We start from the raw sequence: 19,776 nt of genomic DNA on the forward strand, positions 1-19,776 counted from the left end.
TAACAAAACAAGTCTCACATTCGGCACGTTTGCTTTTTAATTTTGACGTGCATTGCTCTTCACAGTTTTCTTCTTCAGAAGAATAAGGTGATGCTCTTAATTTATTCAATTGACCTGTAGGCGAAGAACCTGCAAGATAACGTTCTCCAACTAAAGTGGGCGATTGGCAACCACATGGACTTACTGACCCCTCATTACTTTCAAGTTCCTTTTTGCTAGGACGCAGTTTTCTACGGTCGCCACTTTCAATATTATCAAGCCTCCGAGGCGTTCTTGTAGAACGTATAGGAGTGTGACGCTGCTCCGGCGTCACCCGTTCAACACAATCATCACAATCGACAATCTTCACAACTTCACAAGAGCAATTGGGTGTGCCGGTGTCTTCAAAAAGTAAGCAAGAATCATCACAAACTGCACGTTTACGTTGAAGCTTTGCTCTGCACTGCTCTACACAGTTTTCTTCATCAGAAGAACTAGCTACTACTCTAAATGTCTTAATTTGACCTATAGGCGAAGAACCTGCTTGATAACTTTCTCCAACTAAAGTGGGAGATTGGCAACCACATGGGTTTACTGACCCTTTAATACTTTCGATTGCCTTTCTACTAGTACGCTGTTTTTTTCGATTGCCACCATCAATATCATTGCGCCTCTGAGGTGATCTTGTAGAAAGTATTGGATTGTGACGCTGCTCCGACGCTACCCGTTCACCACAATTATCATAATTGACAATCTCCACTACTTGACAAGAATAATTGGGTGTGCCGCTTTCTTCAAAAAGCAAACAAGAATCACAAACTGCACGTTTACGTTGAAGCTTTGCTCTGCACTGCTCTACACAGTTTTCTTCATCAGATAGACTAGGTGTAGCTCTAGATTTCTCCGTTTGACCTGTAGGCGAAGAACCTGCCAGGTAACTTTCTCCAACTAAAATGGGCGATTGGCAACCACATGGACTTACTGACCCCTTAATACTTTCAAGTTCCTTTTTGCTAGGACGCTGTATTTTCCGGTTGACACGTTCATTATCAATATGTCTCATTGGTGATCTTATATAACGTATGCGAGTGTGACACTGAGCCAACTCCTTACGTTCAACACAATCATCACAATTGACAATCTTTACTACTTGACGAGAGTTTTTATGTGTTCCGGTTTCTTCAATTAGTAAACAAGATTCACGATCTGCACGTTTAGTTCGGAGCTTTGACACGCACTGCTCTACACGGTTTTCTTCATTTGAAAGAATAGCTGCGGCTCTAGATTTCTTCATTTGACCTATAGGTGACGAGCCTGCCTGGTAACTTTCTCCAACGAAAGTGGGTGATTGGCAACCGCATGGGCTTTCTGACCCCTCATTACTTTCATGTTCCATTCTGCAAGGACGCTGTTTTTTTCGGTTGTTACGTTCAATATCATTTCGCCTCTGAGACGTTCTTGGGGAACTAATGGGACTGAAACGCTGCTCCAACGCCTCCCGTTCACTACCATTATCACAATTGACAATGTCCATTAATCGACAAGAGCTTTTAGGCGTTCCGCTTTCTTCTATAAGAAAACAAGTGTCACAATCGGTACGGTTGCCTTTAAATTTTGACGTGTATTGCTCTTCATGGTTTTCTTCTTCAGAAAAACAAGGTGATGCTCTTAATTTATTCATTTGGCCTGTAGGCGAAGAATCTGCCAGGTAACGTTTTCCAACGAATGTGGGCGATTGGCAACCACATGGACTTACTGACCCCTTAATACTTTCAAGTTCCTGTTTGCTAGGACGCTGTTTTTTACGGTTGCCACTTTCAATATTATCAAGCCTCTGGGGCGATCTTGTAGAACGTATAGGAGTGTGACTCTGTTCCGACGTCACCCGTTCAACGCAATCATCACAATCGACAATCTTCACAACTTCACAAAAGCAATTGGGTGTACAGCGGTCTTCAAAAAGTAAACAACAATCATCACAAACTGCACGTTTACGTTGAAGCTTTGATCTGCACTGTTCTACGCAGTTTTCTTCATCAGAAGAACTAGCTACTACTCTAAATGTCTTAATTTGACTTATAGGCGAAGAACCTGAATGGTTGCTTTTTAATTTTGATGTGCATTGCTCTTCAAAGTTTTTTTCTTCAGAAGAACTAGTTGATGCTCTTGATTTATTCATTATAATTATAGGTGAAGAAAACGCCTGGTACATTTCTCTTTTTTGTTCCTTTCTGCCGGGACGCTGTTTTTTTCGGCTGCCACCTTCAATATTATTACGCCTCTTTGGCGATTTTGAAGATCGTTTGCGAGTTTGACGCTGTTCGGAAGAAGCCCTTTCACCACCACCATCACAATTGACAATCTTCACTACCTGACAAGAGCTTTTAGGCGTTCCGCTTTCATCAATAAGAAAACAAGTCTCACGCTCGGCACGTTTGCTTTTAAACTTTGACGTGCATTGCTCTTCACAGTTTTCTTCCTCAGAAGAACTAGTTGATGCTCTAGATTTATTCATTATAATTATAGGTGAAGAAATTGCCTGGCACTTTTCACCAAATAAAGTTTGCGATTGGCAACTACTTGGACTTTCTGACCCTTCATCACATTTTTGTTCCTTTCTGCCGGGACGCTGTTTTTTTCGGCTGCCACCTTCAATATTACTACGCCTCTTAGGCGATCTTGAAGATCGTTTGCGAGTGTGACGCTGTGCGGAAGAAGCCCTTTCACCACCGCCATCACAATTGACAATCTTCACTACCTGACAAGAGCTTTTAGGCGTTCCGCTTTCATCAATAACAAAACAAGTCTCACGCTCGGCACGTTTGCTTTTAAACTTTGACGTGCATTGCTCTTTACAGTTTTCTTCATTAGAAGAACATGGTGATGCTCTAGATTTATTCATTATAATTATAGGTGAAGAAATTGCCTGGCACTTTTCACCAAATAAAGTTTGCGATTGGCAACTACTTGGACTTTCTGACCCTTCATCACATTTTTGTTTCTTTCTACAAGGACTCTGTTTTTTTCGGCTGCCACCTTCAATATTCTTACGCCTCTTTGGCGATCTTGAAGAACGTTTGCGAGTGTGACGCTGTGCGGAAGGAGCCCTTTCACCACCACCATCACAATTGACAATCTTCACTACCTGACAAGAGCTTTTAGGCGTTCCGCTTTCATCAATAACAAAACAAGTCTCACGATCTGCACGGTTGCTTTTCAATTTTGACATGTATTGCTCTTTACAGTTTTCTTCATTAGAAGAACACGGTGATGCTCTAGATTTATTCATTATAATTATAGGTGAAGAAATTGCCTGGCACTTTTCACCAAATAAAGTTTGCGATTGGCAACTACTTGAACTTTCTGATCCATCATCACATTTTTGTTCCTTTCTACAAGGACTCTGTTTTTTTCGGCTGCCACCTTCAATATTACTACGCCTCTTTGGCGATCTTGAAGAACGTTTGCGAGTGTGACGCTGTGCGGAAGGAGCCCGCTCACCACCATCATCACAATTGACAATCTTCACTACCTGACAAGAGCTTTTAGGCGTTCCGCTTTCATCAATAACAAAACAAGTCTCACGCTCGGCACGTTTGCTTTTAAACTTTGACGTGCATTGCTCTTCACAGTTTTCTTCCTCAGAAGAACTAGTTGATGCTCTAGATTTATTCATTATAATTATAGGTGAAGAAAACGCCTGGTACATTTCTCTGTTTTGTTCCTTTCTGCCGGGACGCTGTTTTTTTCGGCTGCCACCTTCAATATTATTACGCCTCTTTGGCGATCTTGAAGATCGTTTGCGAGTTTGACGCTGTTCGGAAGAAGCCCTTTCACCACCACCATCACAATTGACAATCTTCACTACCTGACAAGAGCTTTTAGGCGTTCCGCTTTCATCAATAACAAAACAAGTCTCACGATCTGCACGGTTGCTTTTCAATTTTGACATGTATTGCTCTTTACAGTTTTCTTCATTAGAAGAACATGGTGATGCTCTAGATTTATTCATTATAATTATAGGTGAAGAAATTGCCTGGCCCTTTTCACCAAATAAAGTTTGCGATTGGCAACTACTTGGACTTTCTGATCCATCATCACATTTTTGTTCCTTTCTGCCGGGGCGCTGTTTTTTTCGGACACCACCTTCAATATTACTACGCCTCTTTGGCGATCTTGAAGAACGTTTGCGAGTGTGACGCTGTGCGGAAGAAGCCCGTTCACCACCACCATCACAATTGACAATCTTCACTACCTGACAAGAGCTTTTAGGCGTTCCGCTTTCATCAATAACAAAACAAGTCTCACGATCTGCACGGTTGCTTTTCAATTTTGACATGTATTGCTCTTTACAGTTTTCTTCATTAGAAGAACACGGTGATGCTCTAGATTTATTCATTATAATTATAGGTGAAGAAACTGCCTGGCACTTTTCACCAAATAAAGTTTGCGATTGGCAACTACTTGGACTTTCTGATCCATCATCACATTTTTGTTCCTTTTTGCAAGGTCGCTGTTTTTTTCGGACACCACCTTCAATATTACTACGCCTCTTAGGCGATCTTGAAGATCGTTTGCGAGTGTGACACTGTGCGGAAGAAGCCCTTTCACGGAAACAGGAGTCACAATCTGTACATTTGCTTTTAAGCTTTAACGTGCGGTGTTCTTTGCAGTTTTCTTCATTCGAAGAACTAGCTGATGCTTTACATTTCTTCATTTGCATTATAGGTGAAGAAACTGCCTTGCACCTTTCTTCAAAAGAAGTGTGTGATTGGCAACTGCATGGGCTTTCTGTTCCCTCATCACTTTCTCGTTCCATTCTGCAGCCACAATTAACATTTTTAGGCCTCTTAGGCGATTTTAAAGAATGTTTGCAAGTATGACGCTGTGCGGAAGAAGCCCGTTCACCACCATCATCACAATTGACAGTCTTCGCTACTTGACAAGAGCTTTTAGGCGTTCCGCTTTCTTCAGCGAGCAAACAGGAGTCAGAACCAGCACGTTTGCTTTTTAACTTTGACATGTATTGCTCTTCAAAATTTTGTTTATTAGAAGGACTAGCTGCTGTTCTACATTTCTTCATTTTCATTTTAAGCGAAGAACCTACATCGCACCTTTCTCCAAATGAAGTGTGCGATTGGCAACCACATGGGCTTTCTGATCCATCGTCACTTTCTCGTTCCATTCTGCAGTCACATTCATTATCATTACGCCTCTTAGGCGATTTTGAAGAATGTCTGCGACTATGACGCTGCAAGGACGCTGCCCGTTCACCACAATTATCACAATTGACAGTCTTCGCTACTTGACAAGAGCTTTTAGGCGTTCCACTTTCCTCAACAAGCAAATTGGAGTCACAATCTGTACATTTGCTTTTAAGCTTTAACGTGCGTTGTTCTTTGCAGTTTTCTTCATATGAAGAACTAGCTGATGCTTTACATTTCTTCATTTGCAGTATAGGTGAAGAATTTGCCTTGCACCTTTCTCCAAATGAAGTGTGCGATTGGCAACCACATGAGCTTTCTGATCTATCGTCACTTTCTCGTTCCATTCTGCAGTCACATTCATTATCATTACGCCTCTTAGGCGATTTTGAAGAATGTCTGCGACTAAGACGCTGCACGGACGCTGCCCGTTCACCACAATTATCACAATTGACAGTCTTCGCTACTTGACAAGAGCTTTTAGGCGTTCCGCTTTCTTCAGCAAGCAAACAGGAGTCACAAACAGCACGTTTTCTTTTAAACTTCGACATGTTTTGCTCTTCAAAATTTTGTTTATTAGAAGGACTAGCTGCTGTTCTACATTTCTTCATTTTCATTTTAAGCGAAGAACCTACATGGCACCTTTCTCCAAATGAAGTGTGCGATTGGCAACCACATGGGCTTTCTGATCTATCGTCACTTTCTCGTTCCATTCTGCAGTCACATTCATTATTATTACGCCTCTTAGGCGATTTTGAAGAATGTCTGCGACTAAGACGCTGCACGGACGCTGCCCGTTCACCACAATTATCACAATTGACAGTCTTCGCTACTTGACAAGAGCTTTTAGGCGTTTCGCTTTCTTCAACAAGCAAACAGGAGTCACAAACAGCACGTTTTCTTTTAAACTTCGACATGTTTTGCTCTTCAAAATTTTGTTTATTAGAAGGACTAGCTGCTGCTCTACATTTCTTCATTTTCATTTTAAGCGAAGAACCTGCAAGGCACCTTTCTCCAAATGAAGTGTGCGATGGGCAACCACATGGGCTTTCTGATCCATCATTACTTTCTTGTTCTATTCTGCAGCCACAATCAACATTATTTCGCATTTTAGGCGATTTTGAAGAACGTTTGCGAGTGTGATGCTGTGCGGAAGAAGCCCGCTCACCACCATCATCACAATTGAAAATCTTCGCTACTTGACAAGAGCTTTTATGCGTTCCGCTTTCTTCAGCGAGCAAACAGGAGTCACAACCAGCACGTTTTCTTTTTAACTTTGACATGTATTGCACTTCAAAAATTTTTTTATTAGATGGACTAGCTGCTACTCTACATTTCTTCATTTTCATTTTAAGCGAATACCCTGCATGGCACCTTTCTCCCAATGAAGTGTTCGATGGGCAACCACAAGGGCTTTCTGACTCTTCATTACTTTCTTGTTTCATTCTGTTATGACGCTGTTTTTTACAGTCGCCACCTATAATATCATTACGTCTCCTTTCGTTGTTTAGTTTATTTTTCTTTCTTTCTACTTTAGATGAAAAAACTGCCTGGTTACTTTCTTCATAAGGGCAATCGCATGAGCTTTCTGACCCCTGTTCGCTTTCTTGTGCTTTTTTGCAACGACGGTTAATTTTTCCGTCGCCAATTTCGTTGTCATGACGCATCTTCTCTTTCTTTATCTTAAGTTTATTTTGTGAGTTTCTAAGCTTGTGATATTTCTTATTGCATTTTGTTTTTTTTCCACTATATTCTGCCTCATCTTCGTCCTCTGACGTCACCGTTTTTTTCTTATATTTCTCCGGCTCGCTATCAGAATGTAATGGCGAAAGCGCTTCTATATTTACTTTTGCCGGTGGTCGTTCATTAGCAGAGTTTTCATCATTACTTGTAGAATCAACGTCACCGTCACTTTCGTAGAGGCTGCTGTCTTTCTTAATCATAGTATCCTTTTTAGTCTTCCTATTCGATTTCTTCTTGTATTTTATTATTTTTTTACTTTCCTTCACCTCTTGTATAGTCACTTTTCTTTTCCTTGGTTTCCTGTAGTCTCTGTATTCGTATTCTACCGGCGAAACTGCTCCATCATCGTCTGTGTCTGGCGAGAGTTGAGAAGTTGAGTCCACTGTTCCTCTCACATCATCGTCGTCATCTTCGCCGTTGCTGGACTCAGTATGCCTGCAACCAACAGCTTCAACTATTCGTCCTTCATCTTCTTTGCTTTTATACGTTCTTTTCTCTAAGCGTTTCATAAAACGGGGTTTACCTAATGAAGAGAACGAAGCAAAAACGTTAGGTCTTCGAGCTAGCTACATGACACGACTTGCCAACTTTAAAGGTTGGCAGCACTTGTCTTATTTTGTTACAACCCTTAAAAGAATATAGTTAACGGAACTTATTTTACATTCTATTTTTAATATACAAAGTATATAGGAAGTATTGTATAGTGCTGAATAATTAAAATATGTTTTGACCGTTTTCGCACCACGTTTTATAATACGAAATATAGTGTTATTATAATTGCTTGAAAAGTCTAACTCAAGATTTCGACAAATATAAATGTTTCAAAACCTTTCGGAGCCGGAAAACTTTGTTTTGCAACCCGATCCATCTAAGGGTATGTAAACACGATCGCGCGTGCACCGTTTAAGTTGACAAAATACGATATATAAATATTATGTCAAATCCGTAATTTTTTCAACTTTTGAGTGATTTATGGTAAACCGAAGTGGTACTTATTCTACTTTCGGTTTCTCAAATGCCAATAACGTGATTAGTTATTTATTTTCTCCTGTTGTGCATTATTACATAAAAGCTTGTTATTAAAATATTTTGATGTACTTTTTACAGTACTTTTTAAAATTTTCAATAGAGTTGCATGACTATTGCTTACCAAACGACCATTACAATGCGCGTATAATAATGCAGAAACAGCAGTAGGACAGCCGTCTAATTTCAGAAAATTTAATTAATTCATAAAAAAATAATTAGGCATCCAAATTTAACGTCATATTGAATTGCCTGCAATTCTAGACCAACGTGTCGAATTTCAGAGAAATTGGTTGGTTAGAAGCGTCCGAAATTTTGCTTGCCCGTTTCGATCTATAACGACAAAAGAACGACAGGGAGCAACTTGAATAAAAGATTGTAACAAGCGTTTACTTTATATTGCACCAAAACGTAGAAAATAAACTATTTAATTTCATATATAATGATAAACCACCATTTAAATAACTATCGAAAAGCATGGGGCGCTCTTACATTTTAGTAGAAGTATTCAATACAATACAATATAAAGTGACCCACACTTTTCTTTATATTATTTTTAAATCAATTAAAATCAAACAGGAGTCACAATTCTAGTGTGTAGAATAATGCGTACATCACACTTACACCAGAGTATGTAAAATAGTTCTTACCTGATAACCCTGTAACCATTATGACTGACTCTTGATTCAATATAGTTAATCCATCCAGGATAAATTGCAGCAGCTGGTTGGACAATGTAAAAGGGGACGGGTTGGGGGTTTCGGTTTTGTATATGGGTCTTAAACGCGGGCACCGTAAAGTGTGACTTTCGTTTAGCAATCGCACGTTCTACCACTACGCCACGCCATCCCGTAACTTTTGTATAAAAATATGAGTTGTCGCATTACGATAAGAGGTACTCGTGCAGAAGAACAAACTATAGCAGATGTGATCACTAAACTAGCATTGTGATCACTAAACTAGCATTATTTATTTCCATCATTTGATCATTTGATGTTACGCCCAAAAGTCTGCTGTACACAAGGTCGTGATCTAAAAGTTTTATAGAATTGCCGTCACACAATTTGATATAAATATGCGTTTTTCTCATTTTAACGATAGAGTTTCAAATACTCACTGAGCGAATGATGCTTTGATACATAGTTCAAATAAGCGGTAATCCATGTATGACATCCAGGAAAAAATTGGTGGGTCTCTCAAAACTTACTTCCAATTTGTTCGTTTAAGAGCATGTACCTTTCAAAGCCCCTTATCTATCTATCTATCTATCTAAATACTACTCAAGTTTATTTACATGTTTGAACATTTAACTTTTTGTTTGTTTGTTTTGTTGTTGTTTTTTTTTGTTTGTTTTTTGTTTGTCCGTTTGGTTACAGGAGAGAATCTGCACTGTGTAGAGCTGTAAAATAGTGACGTCACATGATTTATTTACTTTTTACAACAATTATGGCGGCTTCCATACAAAATTTTGTTTCCCACTCAAACGTTTAACATATTATATAGCTAATTTTCTGTGGGCTATTGCTTTAACGATACGTCAGTTTGCTGTTTTTATTAGGTTTCAACACTATTTACAATTTTCAACAGTTCTTTTTATTTTAGTATACAATAAATTTCTCTAGATCTAGAATCTAGATCCAGATCTAGGTCAATTGACTTAACGTAAATTCTACATCTAGATCTAGAATCTAGATCTAGAATCTATATAAGCGATGAAAAACGTTTTTCATCGCTTATAGTAGAGTGATCGCTTGCATTATTGTGATGTATAGCATTTATTTTCTACTTTTTAGTTCAATCAGAAAACGTGGGTTTTTAAAACTTTTTTAATGATTATTATTTTCTACTTTTTAGTCTTTGTCTGTTTATTTGCATTAAAATCTTGCTACCGATTTTATCTTTTCACTTTTTTTTTGGGTAAACGAAGACAACTCGTAAAAAACACGTTGTGTGAATACGTTACTGGCTAGAACACATAGATTTGAACCCGCGCCGAGTGGGATAGCAATCGTGTGCCCAACCACTCGATCATATCGTCTCCCCCATACTGGCCACCAGTTGTTACGTTCTGGTTGTTTGTACACAAACACCGCGTGACAACTACTCAGTAAGCAAAAAGAGGGACAGTACCGAACCTTGTTTTCATCAAATTACAGTTATTGGGTTATGTCCCTTTTTCCCCACGTTTTTTGTACAATTATATAGCGGTCTAAAATGATCAATAACATGTTTCCATGGATCGATTTAGTAATAATAACAATTGAATATTCTATTGTCATCCAAAACAAAGCTTCCCTGAAAATTTCAGCATGCTAGCTAACTGGGAAGTGCCCGAAATTTTGATCGCAAGATTTGATTGGAAAAACAAACAAACAAACAAACAAACAGAAGCGAAAGCAAGTTAAAGAAAACGTGGGAAAAAAACGACACTTCTATGGATTCAAGTTTTAGATTATTAAAGTACTCATGGTCTAAATTTATGAGTAAAAAATTAATATTGAAAGTCTTTAAAAACAATTTTCATTTTATATACTTCGAAAAATAATTTTCAATTATGAATATTACATAATTTTTTAAAAAAATGTGTATCAACGTTTATAAAATTTCTAAAATTGGGTCTGAAATGTATTTGCATTTTGTCCTTTAGCTCTCATTACGTCTGCTCTGGCCTCTGTGAAAAACCTATCTGAAAAGGACAATGACATGTGTGTTTTGTAATCAGCATATACCCGGCATTGCCCACCCTAACCACAACCAACCAAAACCAAAACACACAAAAAAAAGAACCTCGAACATAATACAAACAAACACAACACAAACACAACACAACCACAACACAACACAATCACAACACAACACAAACAAAACACAACACAACACGAACACAACACAACACAAACTGGGACGGCTAGTCTATATACTACTAAAACTCAAGTTTGTTTACATGTTTGAATATTTTTTTTTTTGTTTTTTTTTGTTTGTCTGATTTGGTACTGTAAGGAAACTGCTCTATATGGGGGGGGGGGGGCTGTAAAATAGTATGTAGGTAGAGAACAATTTTTGATTGCAGACAGACTGTTAATCACACATTTATTTAAAGACGTTAATTAATTTATTGATTTATTCATAGGTAGATTAACCACATTAATTTTAAAGTTTTAGAATAATGGCTTAACTTTGACTGAATAGTGACGTTTGATAACTCATTTTTTTTTTTTTGTTTTTTTTTTATTTGTTATTGGGGAGAATCTTCATTATGTGTAGAGCTATAACATAGGATTTTGGGTGGTAAATATTATTTTTTTCTTAAACACACTGTTAATTACAAACTAATTTAAAGCCGTTAATTAATTTATTGATATATTCATTGGTAGATTAACCACATTAATTATAAAAGTTTAGAACAATGACTTTAGTAATATTAAAAAGAATTTTTGTTTTTTTACAATGTTTTCAGTTATTTTTTCTTGAGGCCTATATGTGAATGATAAGGTTGACTATCAGGACCTCGCGGGGCACAGGGCAGGTGAAGTAGAGTTCACCCGTTTCCAGGTTCTCAGTATATGAAGGGATAGGGCGGTCAGAGCCATGCTCGGCCGGAATCGTTTTTTTTTTAATACAAACATGTCTGAGACTTGGCGGGGCACTGGGCAGGTGAAGTAGAGTTTAGTAGAGTTTTTAAAATATAAAAAACGTCTTTTAGAATGTGGGGTCTGGTTTTAGATCTAGATCTATGCGCGTAAATCAAGTTGCATAAGGAGACTCAATGATATTTTTTTCAATTTTTTTTTTTTTTTTTTTTTTAGATGTGAATGATAAAGTTGCCTATCTGAACTTGGCGGGATACAGGGCAGATGAAGTAGAGTTCATCTGTTTCTTTGTCCTAAGCATATGAAGGGATAGTGTTGTCAGAGACATGCTCGGCTGGAATCGTTTTTTTAAACGATAAAAACATGTCTGAGACTTGGCGGGACACTGGGCAGGTGAAGTAAAGTTGAGTAGGTCACCTGTGGCGTCAGTATATGAAGGGATAGTCCGAAATCGGTGTTTTCGGTGTTTTTAAAAGATAAAAAACATCTTTTTGAATGTGGGGTCTGGTTTTTTGTGACGATAAGTGACAGACGTGATGTTTTTTATGGATGAACCCCGAAACCCACAGTTATCCAACGGATGACGGGTAGTCTAGTATTATATAAAATTGTATATCTTCTTGTAGTTTGGTGCAGGTGTCTATAAAAGAGCTTTCAGAAACCTATCTGTAAAGAAACATGACATGTGTGATTAGTAATCAGCATATGCCCGGCACTGCCAACCCTAACCACAACCAAACAAAACCAAAACACAAATAAAGAAAGTAAACATATCATAAACTCAAACACTAATACAAACTATAACACAAACACAAACCCAAAACCAACCACAAATACAAACGAAAACACAAAACCAAACACAAACACAAACCCAAAGAAAAAACCACAAACAAAAACGAACCAAATCAAAACGCAAACCCAACCTAAACACAAAGAAAACACAAACGCGAACACAAACGCAAAGTGCACACAGTCTAGCCCGGGCGCCAAATTGCACCATGCTGTTTCAGCTTATTAAACGACTATAGTACCCCAACTTATTCAAAGTCTTTTGCACTCACTTAAACGAATGTAGGCGCCAAACCGAACACGGGAGGCCTGGGGCCCCAAATAGCACACTGTCTGGGAGCCAGAGGACGCCCGGATTCGATTCACTTAAAGACTAACCTTTCCTATCCATAGTCTAACGCACAATTTAAAACGAAATTATGCACCATAGCGCTCACAGGATAGCCCAGGGCACCAAATCGAATTCTGCCGGGGCGCCGGCGGATGCGCCTGTTTCAATTTAGTGAACAATTATAATACTCCAAGCTTATCCGTAAACGGAAAGAAATAAACATCAAGGACATGAATGACCTGAAAGACTTTCAATATTAATTTTTAATTCATAAATTTAGACCGTGAGTACTTTAATAATCTAACATTTGAATCCATAGAAGTATCGTTTTTTTTTCGTTTTATCTTATACCCCTCTCCAATCCACGACAAACATTTTACAAACATACAAACATACAGAATTGAACTTTATATATTAGATAAAGCAAAGTATTCGGGTGCCCGCTGGGGCACTACCCGGAGCCGAGGCGCTTTAAATTTGGCAGGATCCTGCCTTGCTGCGACAGAACACGAAGGCCGGTGCCGGTTGGCCAAAAAGTCCACGAAGAGGGGGTCAAAAGTGACCTCGACTGACCGCCGCCTTATATAGGCTATATTACGAAAAAAAACTTTTGCCGAACGAACCCCCTTGATATTTTGTGGGGTGGTAGGAGAACGCCTAGGGGTGTCATAAAAACTCGTCATATCCGGGAAAGCTTCGTAAAGTGGACAAAACTGACCAGAAGTATTTCCCTATATAATCTTTGTATTTTATGCGAAAAAAAGGGTAATTTAAACACAAATTTTAGGGTATTTAACCTATGTATTCCTGGCTAAATTTTTGCATGCACCTCTATAGATGAATAGGCCGTATGGAAAAACTGTTGGTCAGACTCAAAGCCCTCGACCAGGGACTAAAAATGACCGCGAGTAAAAATTCTCCTTATATAAGATATATATAAATACATTGACGAACGAATTAAAAGTAAAACAAATGTTAAAAAGTATAGCATTCGTTTAAGTAAATATTTCGTTATCAATTAAGCTATGAATTGTAGTGAAATTTTTTAAATTAATCGCGAAACTAAATTTATTATAATTTTTATTTTATACTATTAAGGAAGCCTTTGCAATTCTATAACCTACCGGGTAATAAGTTTGCGAATACTCCACTCATGTTTGCATGGTAAGAAATTACTCAAGACTCTTTTAACTTAGGCCCTAAGCACTCCACATAATAGCCAATCACCAAATTATTAAATATTGGAATTCTCAATTTCTTTATTTTAAAACCAAAGCAAACCTAGTAGTGTTATAAATCTAAAGCGCTCATTGTCTAATTTCATGGTTTAAAAAACCATTATAGAAGGTGTTGTTAAAACAATTTTCTTTTTTCAAACTTATAAAAATATTTGTCGGTATATCCATCAAACAATTTTTTTTTTAAATGTATCAACTTTAAAAAAAATTCTCAATACTTCTCTTGAAAAACACAATTACTTCCCTTAAAAAAAACATTACATCAGGGGGGGGGTTAACTTTTATTACTTTGTTTTGGTGTTGGGAAAATAATAATTACATAATTAGCGGGGATAGATCAAGTGCAAAAGTAGTAGGTTTTTTAAAATACTGTCTTTTATTTATTTTATACACCGAAGTACTGTTTTCTTCTTATAGTTTTTAATCAAAGACAGCTGAAGTAACAAAAAACATCTATTTTCGGGAACTGGAATTTCCGCAGGATATTATCTGTCTTTTTTTGGGGGGGGGGGGGGGGATTTCGTTTTTGTCTGTCGCAGTAAAACATGATGAACTTCGTCTTTTTTTACCTTACCATTGTGCATACCTTTTTTAAGCGGACGTTTTAGCGGTATATTTTACGGCGTAAAGTTTTACTACGATCTCGATTGTAAAGGCTAGATCGGAAAAAAAATTCTTTTAAGAGCTATGTTTATATTTTATAGCTTCAAAGTTTCCATCAAATGACGTTGTTTTGCACCGCAAATATTTTTTTTTATAAATCAATAACAGTTAAAAAGCCTGCTCCTAAATGTCCTCTGTTTACGTTTTTCCGTTAGCAGATAAGCTTGGGGTATTGTAATTGTTCACTTAATTGAAACAGGCGCATCCACCGGCGCCCCGGCAGAATTCGATTTGGCGCCCTGGACTATCCTGTGAGCGCTATGGTGCATAATTTCGTTTTAAATTGTGCGATAGACTATGGATAGGAAAGGTTAGTATTTAAGTGAGTCAAATCCGCGCGTCCTCCGGTGCCCCGACAAGGTGCTATTTGCCGCCCGGGCCTACTCATGTTCGCTATGACGCCTACGTCCGTTTAAGTGAGTGCAAAAAACTATGAATAAATTGGGGTACTCTAGTCGTTTACTAAGCTAAAACAGGCGGTTCCGCCGGCGCCACAACATGGTACGATTTGGCGCCCTGGGCTAGACTGTGAGTACTTTGCATTTATGTTTGCGTTTTCTTTCTGTTTGCGTTTGAATTTGGTTTGTTTTCGTTTTTTTTTTGCGTTTGCGTTTGTATTTTCTTTGTGCTTGTGTTTGTCTTTGTGTTTCGTTTGCGTTATTTTTTTTTGTATTTTGGTTGGTTGTGTTTAGGACGGGCAAAGCCGGGTATATGCTGATTACTAAACTAAACACACATGTCATGGTCCGTTACAGATAGGTTTTTAACAGAGGCCAGTGCAGGGCCTGGCCGGAACGGCTAGTAGAGTGGTATGAAGAAAAACTATTACACACCAAATTGGTTTGTTTTCGGTTTTTAAGCGTTTGTGTTTGTATTTCTTTGTGCATATGTTTGTGTTTGAGTTTGCGTTTGTATTTGTGTTATGTTTGCGTTTTTTATAATTTTGGTTTTGGTTGGTTGTGTTTAGGACGGACGATGCCGGGTATATGCTGATTACTAAACACACATGTAATGGTCCTTAACAGATAGGTTTTTAACAGTGGCCAGTGCAGGGCCTGGCCGGAACGGCTAGTAGAGTATGACGAAAAACTATTGCATACCAAATGTACATAATAATGCGCGAATAATAAAGCGGAACGAGTAGTACAAGGCATCCTAATAATTTCAGAAATTTTAAATAAATTCATAAAAATTAATTAGCCATCCAATTAAATCAAATTTAATGTAATGTCTTGACCCAAGTGCCAACTTTGAACCAAATCTGTCAGAAGTGCCCGAAATATCCTTCGAGCGTTTCGATCTAGACATACTGACGACTAACTGACGACAGACAGAGGAAGCAACTGGCATCTTCATAAAGCGTTACGAGCTTTTACCGGATACAATGATAAAGAAATATCTATAATAGAATTTCAGCCCAAAATAAAAGTAAATAGATTCAAAAGATTGTAATAAATCAAGAACAGAAAAAAAGATAAAAATACATTATACTTCTATGAATAAATACACGTGTATATGGCTTTAAATTAAATTATAGGCCTACGTGGTAAAAGTAAAAGATGCGGTTAACACTCATTGCTCAGACTCATGCTTCGAGTGTAAGGGTTCTAGTTGCATTTGTACACAGAACTCACGATAATCAGTTTAAGGTGGGTGTATTAGAAATTTTATTCCGATCACTGGATGTAACTATGCCTTAGAATAACATATTGTTTACTTGCAAGTACTTGTACATTGTTTTTTTAATCGAGGCTTATGTGACGAAGTTTTCGTAGGCTACGCTGCAGGTTTTTGCCAGGTAATATGGCATTGGTTTCCGAGACTGTGGGCTTTTCACAGTTGATAAAGGGTTGCATTACAAAACTGCAGATTTTTCCCAGGTGATAAACGGTTAGTTTATTAAACTGCTTATCTTCCAATTGATAAAAGGTTGCTTTAAGAAACTGCAGATTTTTCCCAGGTGATAAACGGTTAGTTTATTAAACTGCTTATCTTCCAATTGATAAAAGGTTGCTTTAAGAAACTGCAGATTTTTCCCAGGTGATAAACGGTTAGTTTATTAAACTGCTTATCTTCCAATTGATAAAAGGTTGCTTTAAGAAACTGCAGATTTTTCCCAGTTGATATAGGGTTAGTTTGCAAGTTTCTTCAAGGCTGCTGGCTCGACCATGTATTATGTGCTGTCTGAGTCATCATCCTTTGCCTTCTTGAACCAGGCTCGAGGCACTCGCCGCTCCTGCGAGTATGCTGGAGCAGGCACATAGCCCTGGCTTATGTAGTTCTCATTCCACGAGCTTCCGTCATGGCAGTCTTCCTTGTAAAATCCTGCCATCTGCATGGGAGAGCAAGTCTGGTTTTGGAACTCGACCTTTGGGCAATTATTGAACAAAGGCAGCGGCTCTGGTTGGTTAACACAGTTACACGGCATAGCAACAGGCTGGTTGGTATACACACTCGACATGGCCACAGGCTGTTTGCCATACATATTCGACAAGGCGACAGGGTCGGTGTAAAATCGGACCGGCATTTCATAGTTCGTATACGCACGGTTCCCCGGAGGCTGCACGTATAACGGCTGCGCATTATTTTGAACGCAGCTGAGACACTCAGTAGTGGGACAGGTCGGGATGATGGTCCTCGCAAAACAACTACTGACGGGTGAGGGTCCAGCGGCGTCAAAATTGTTAGGAGAGCTCCCCACGCAATCAACTCTCTGCTGATAGTCCATTGGTCTTGTAGCGTTGTGCGCATACTTTCTGCTAGAGAAGCAATGTCTATCTGCTAGCCGGTAACGGTCCTCCCTGTGACCGCAACAGCGACCGATGTTTGCAGGTCCCCTGGTCTGCCATGGAGGGATGATAGTTTTACTCCGAAAGAATTCCCGGTTGCATTTCACTTCAAGGGCGGCTCGAATATTTCTATGCTCCGCTAAAAATCTCCGCGATTCTTCAATGTAGTTTTGAGGCTTGGGACGGACCTCGCAGTCGCTGGTTTGTTTTTGGGGCTGATGGGGATCATCAAAATCGGTCTGACACTTGCATGATTTTGTATTACCAGAGCCAGATGACCTGCCACGGGAAGAGCCGTATGGGCTCTTAGATACGTGTTCGTCATCCTCGTAGCTTCCCTCTTCCGGCGAGACCGGTCTAGATAACGCCTTGCCTTTAGGTGGCCCGTCTTCATAAAAGACCGGCGAGTGAGAACGAGGCGTCCCATCACGCGAACACTTTCCCCGGTAGCTCTCTACTGGTCTGTAAGCCAATCGCTCATCCTGGCCTGCTGGTGTTGTTATCCGTTTCTGGACGTATGTGTCAGAGTTTGGTCTCTGTAGTTGCCTTTCATTGCGAGACCTCGTATGCTGCCGGTCATGGCTTTCGGAGGGACTTACACGACACCTCTGATCCTCGTTAGTAGAATGCCAGTCCGAGCCTCTGTCCACATCATCGTGGTATTTATGCGAGGAATGCTCCTTATATACGTTGTCTCTAGACTCAGGTGTCGTTCTGCTCCTTCGATCGTCTCCCTTGTCTTTGATAGATCGATGCTTCCTTTCTTCATCAGACCGCGATCCATGTGATTTCCTCTCTCTGACTGGTGACGAACTCGCGTTACTACGGAGCTCCACCTCAGAGTTCCACTCCGGCCGTTTACCTACTCTATGGTGTGCACTCTCGTTGAACATTTCTTCCTCTTGGAGGGAGACGCTCCGTACTGCACCAACATTTGCCACTGAGACGTGCTCGGTCGATTCGACTGCCGAAAACTTCCTCAAATCGTTATGGCTTAGAGGAATTTCCTCGTGCATGCCTAGAAGGGAATAGCAAATATTATGTGCATGAATACAGTGTTATTTCAAATAAATATTTACTAAACAAAGTTGCAAACTGGTTAAGGATTGAAAATGAAATAAACGTTATATTTGAAGGACACAATACGCTATGCCTCATTTGATTGTGAGAACTAGCTCATGCTTATTCACCAACGTGAAATAAAACTAAAACCTTCTCTAACTTATTAAGACAACATTGTGGGTTTTATTTCTTTGCAAAGCTTTAAAAGCATTCATATTTCTATAACCGCGTGTCTAACTAAACAAGAATTGTACAATTGGTCTTCTACCCAGATCGCTATAATGTGAGAACATTACTTAGATCACTGTTTATTTTACTGGTGGAATACGCTTTATCAAATACTCTTTCTAGTTAAATAGTACATTCTATCTGTCGTATTCACAATAATGTCTCTAGAAACACAAAGTGTCATGAAATAATGCACTTGCAAAACTAAATGAATATTAAAAAATCATCAGAACTATCTTCTTAATAACCTGTACATAGTTTTAATTAAGACAATGAATCTAAAACACAAAAGCGGTGTCTAGAGTAGTCATTCAATACGAAATTAAGGAGATAAGGGGTTGACAATGGAAAAAGGGGTTGACAGTTAGTGATAATGATAGGGCTGCACCTAAATCTTTTTCTCACTCTATACACGCACAAAAACATAGACAGACACACTTCTAGACATTAACCGAGATACTAGTATTAATTTATCCTTTTTAATTTTAAAAATATTACATTATTTTTGGTCCCGTTAATTGATACATTTTTGGTATGGTGTTGTACTATAATTAATAATAATTAACTTATTTTACTACAAAAAGCATTATTTTTTTCAGCTAATTTTGATACCACTGGTAATGATGTGAAAACATTTATGGCTATATTACTGATGTCATTATTTGTGTTTATATTTTGTTTATATTTTTTCGCATATATTTATTTTATTCTTATTCTGATGTCGGCATTACATTCTTTGACTGTGTTTAATTCCAAGCTTTTTTGCACCCCCTTGATGTCGACGCCCGGGGCGGCCGCCCCCCCCCCTAGCTACGCCACTGCGCCTAATCACCAACGTATACAATCTAAGCCAGGATGAATCAATTTGTGAAATGAATCAGCTGCTGTAAAGTAGAAAAATAGGCTTGAAAAGTGGTTCGAAACTACAAACTAAATTAGACTGCAACTGCATACATATATAATTTTGGGCAAATTGTCTCAAAGTTCACAAAGAGACATTTAGATTAAAATTATATACATCAGCCACATTTTGGGCAACGTCGGTTATATGCGGCCAAATATATATATATATATATATATATATATATATATATATATATATATATATATAATAATCTTGTCTGTCTGACGTGT

General features: G+C 38.6%; 2 protein-coding genes across 4 annotated transcripts in view; one reads left to right on the forward strand and one right to left on the reverse strand.

The window, feature by feature from the left end:
- LOC131958447 (ragulator complex protein LAMTOR5-like) overlaps positions 1-19,776 on the forward strand; it is a 182,498-nt gene that overhangs the window by 87,034 nt on the left and 75,688 nt on the right. The window lies entirely within an intron of this gene.
- The window catches only part of LOC131958438 (uncharacterized), a 33,981-nt gene continuing 30,797 nt past the window's right edge, over positions 16,593-19,776 (reverse strand). For all 3 annotated transcript variants that reach the window (XM_059323477.1, XM_059323478.1, XM_059323479.1), the window contains one exon: positions 16,593-18,370. In XM_059323477.1, the coding sequence (XP_059179460.1) occupies positions 16,737-18,370 (1,634 nt within the window). In that variant the 3' untranslated portion in view covers positions 16,593-16,736. The remainder of the gene's footprint in view (positions 18,371-19,776) is intronic.

Source organism: Physella acuta, unplaced genomic scaffold (genome assembly GCF_028476545.2).
Source record: "Physella acuta isolate Inbredline_101_S28 unplaced genomic scaffold, ASM2847654v3 ptg001328l, whole genome shotgun sequence".
NCBI classification, from domain to species: domain Eukaryota; kingdom Metazoa; phylum Mollusca; class Gastropoda; family Physidae; genus Physella; species Physella acuta.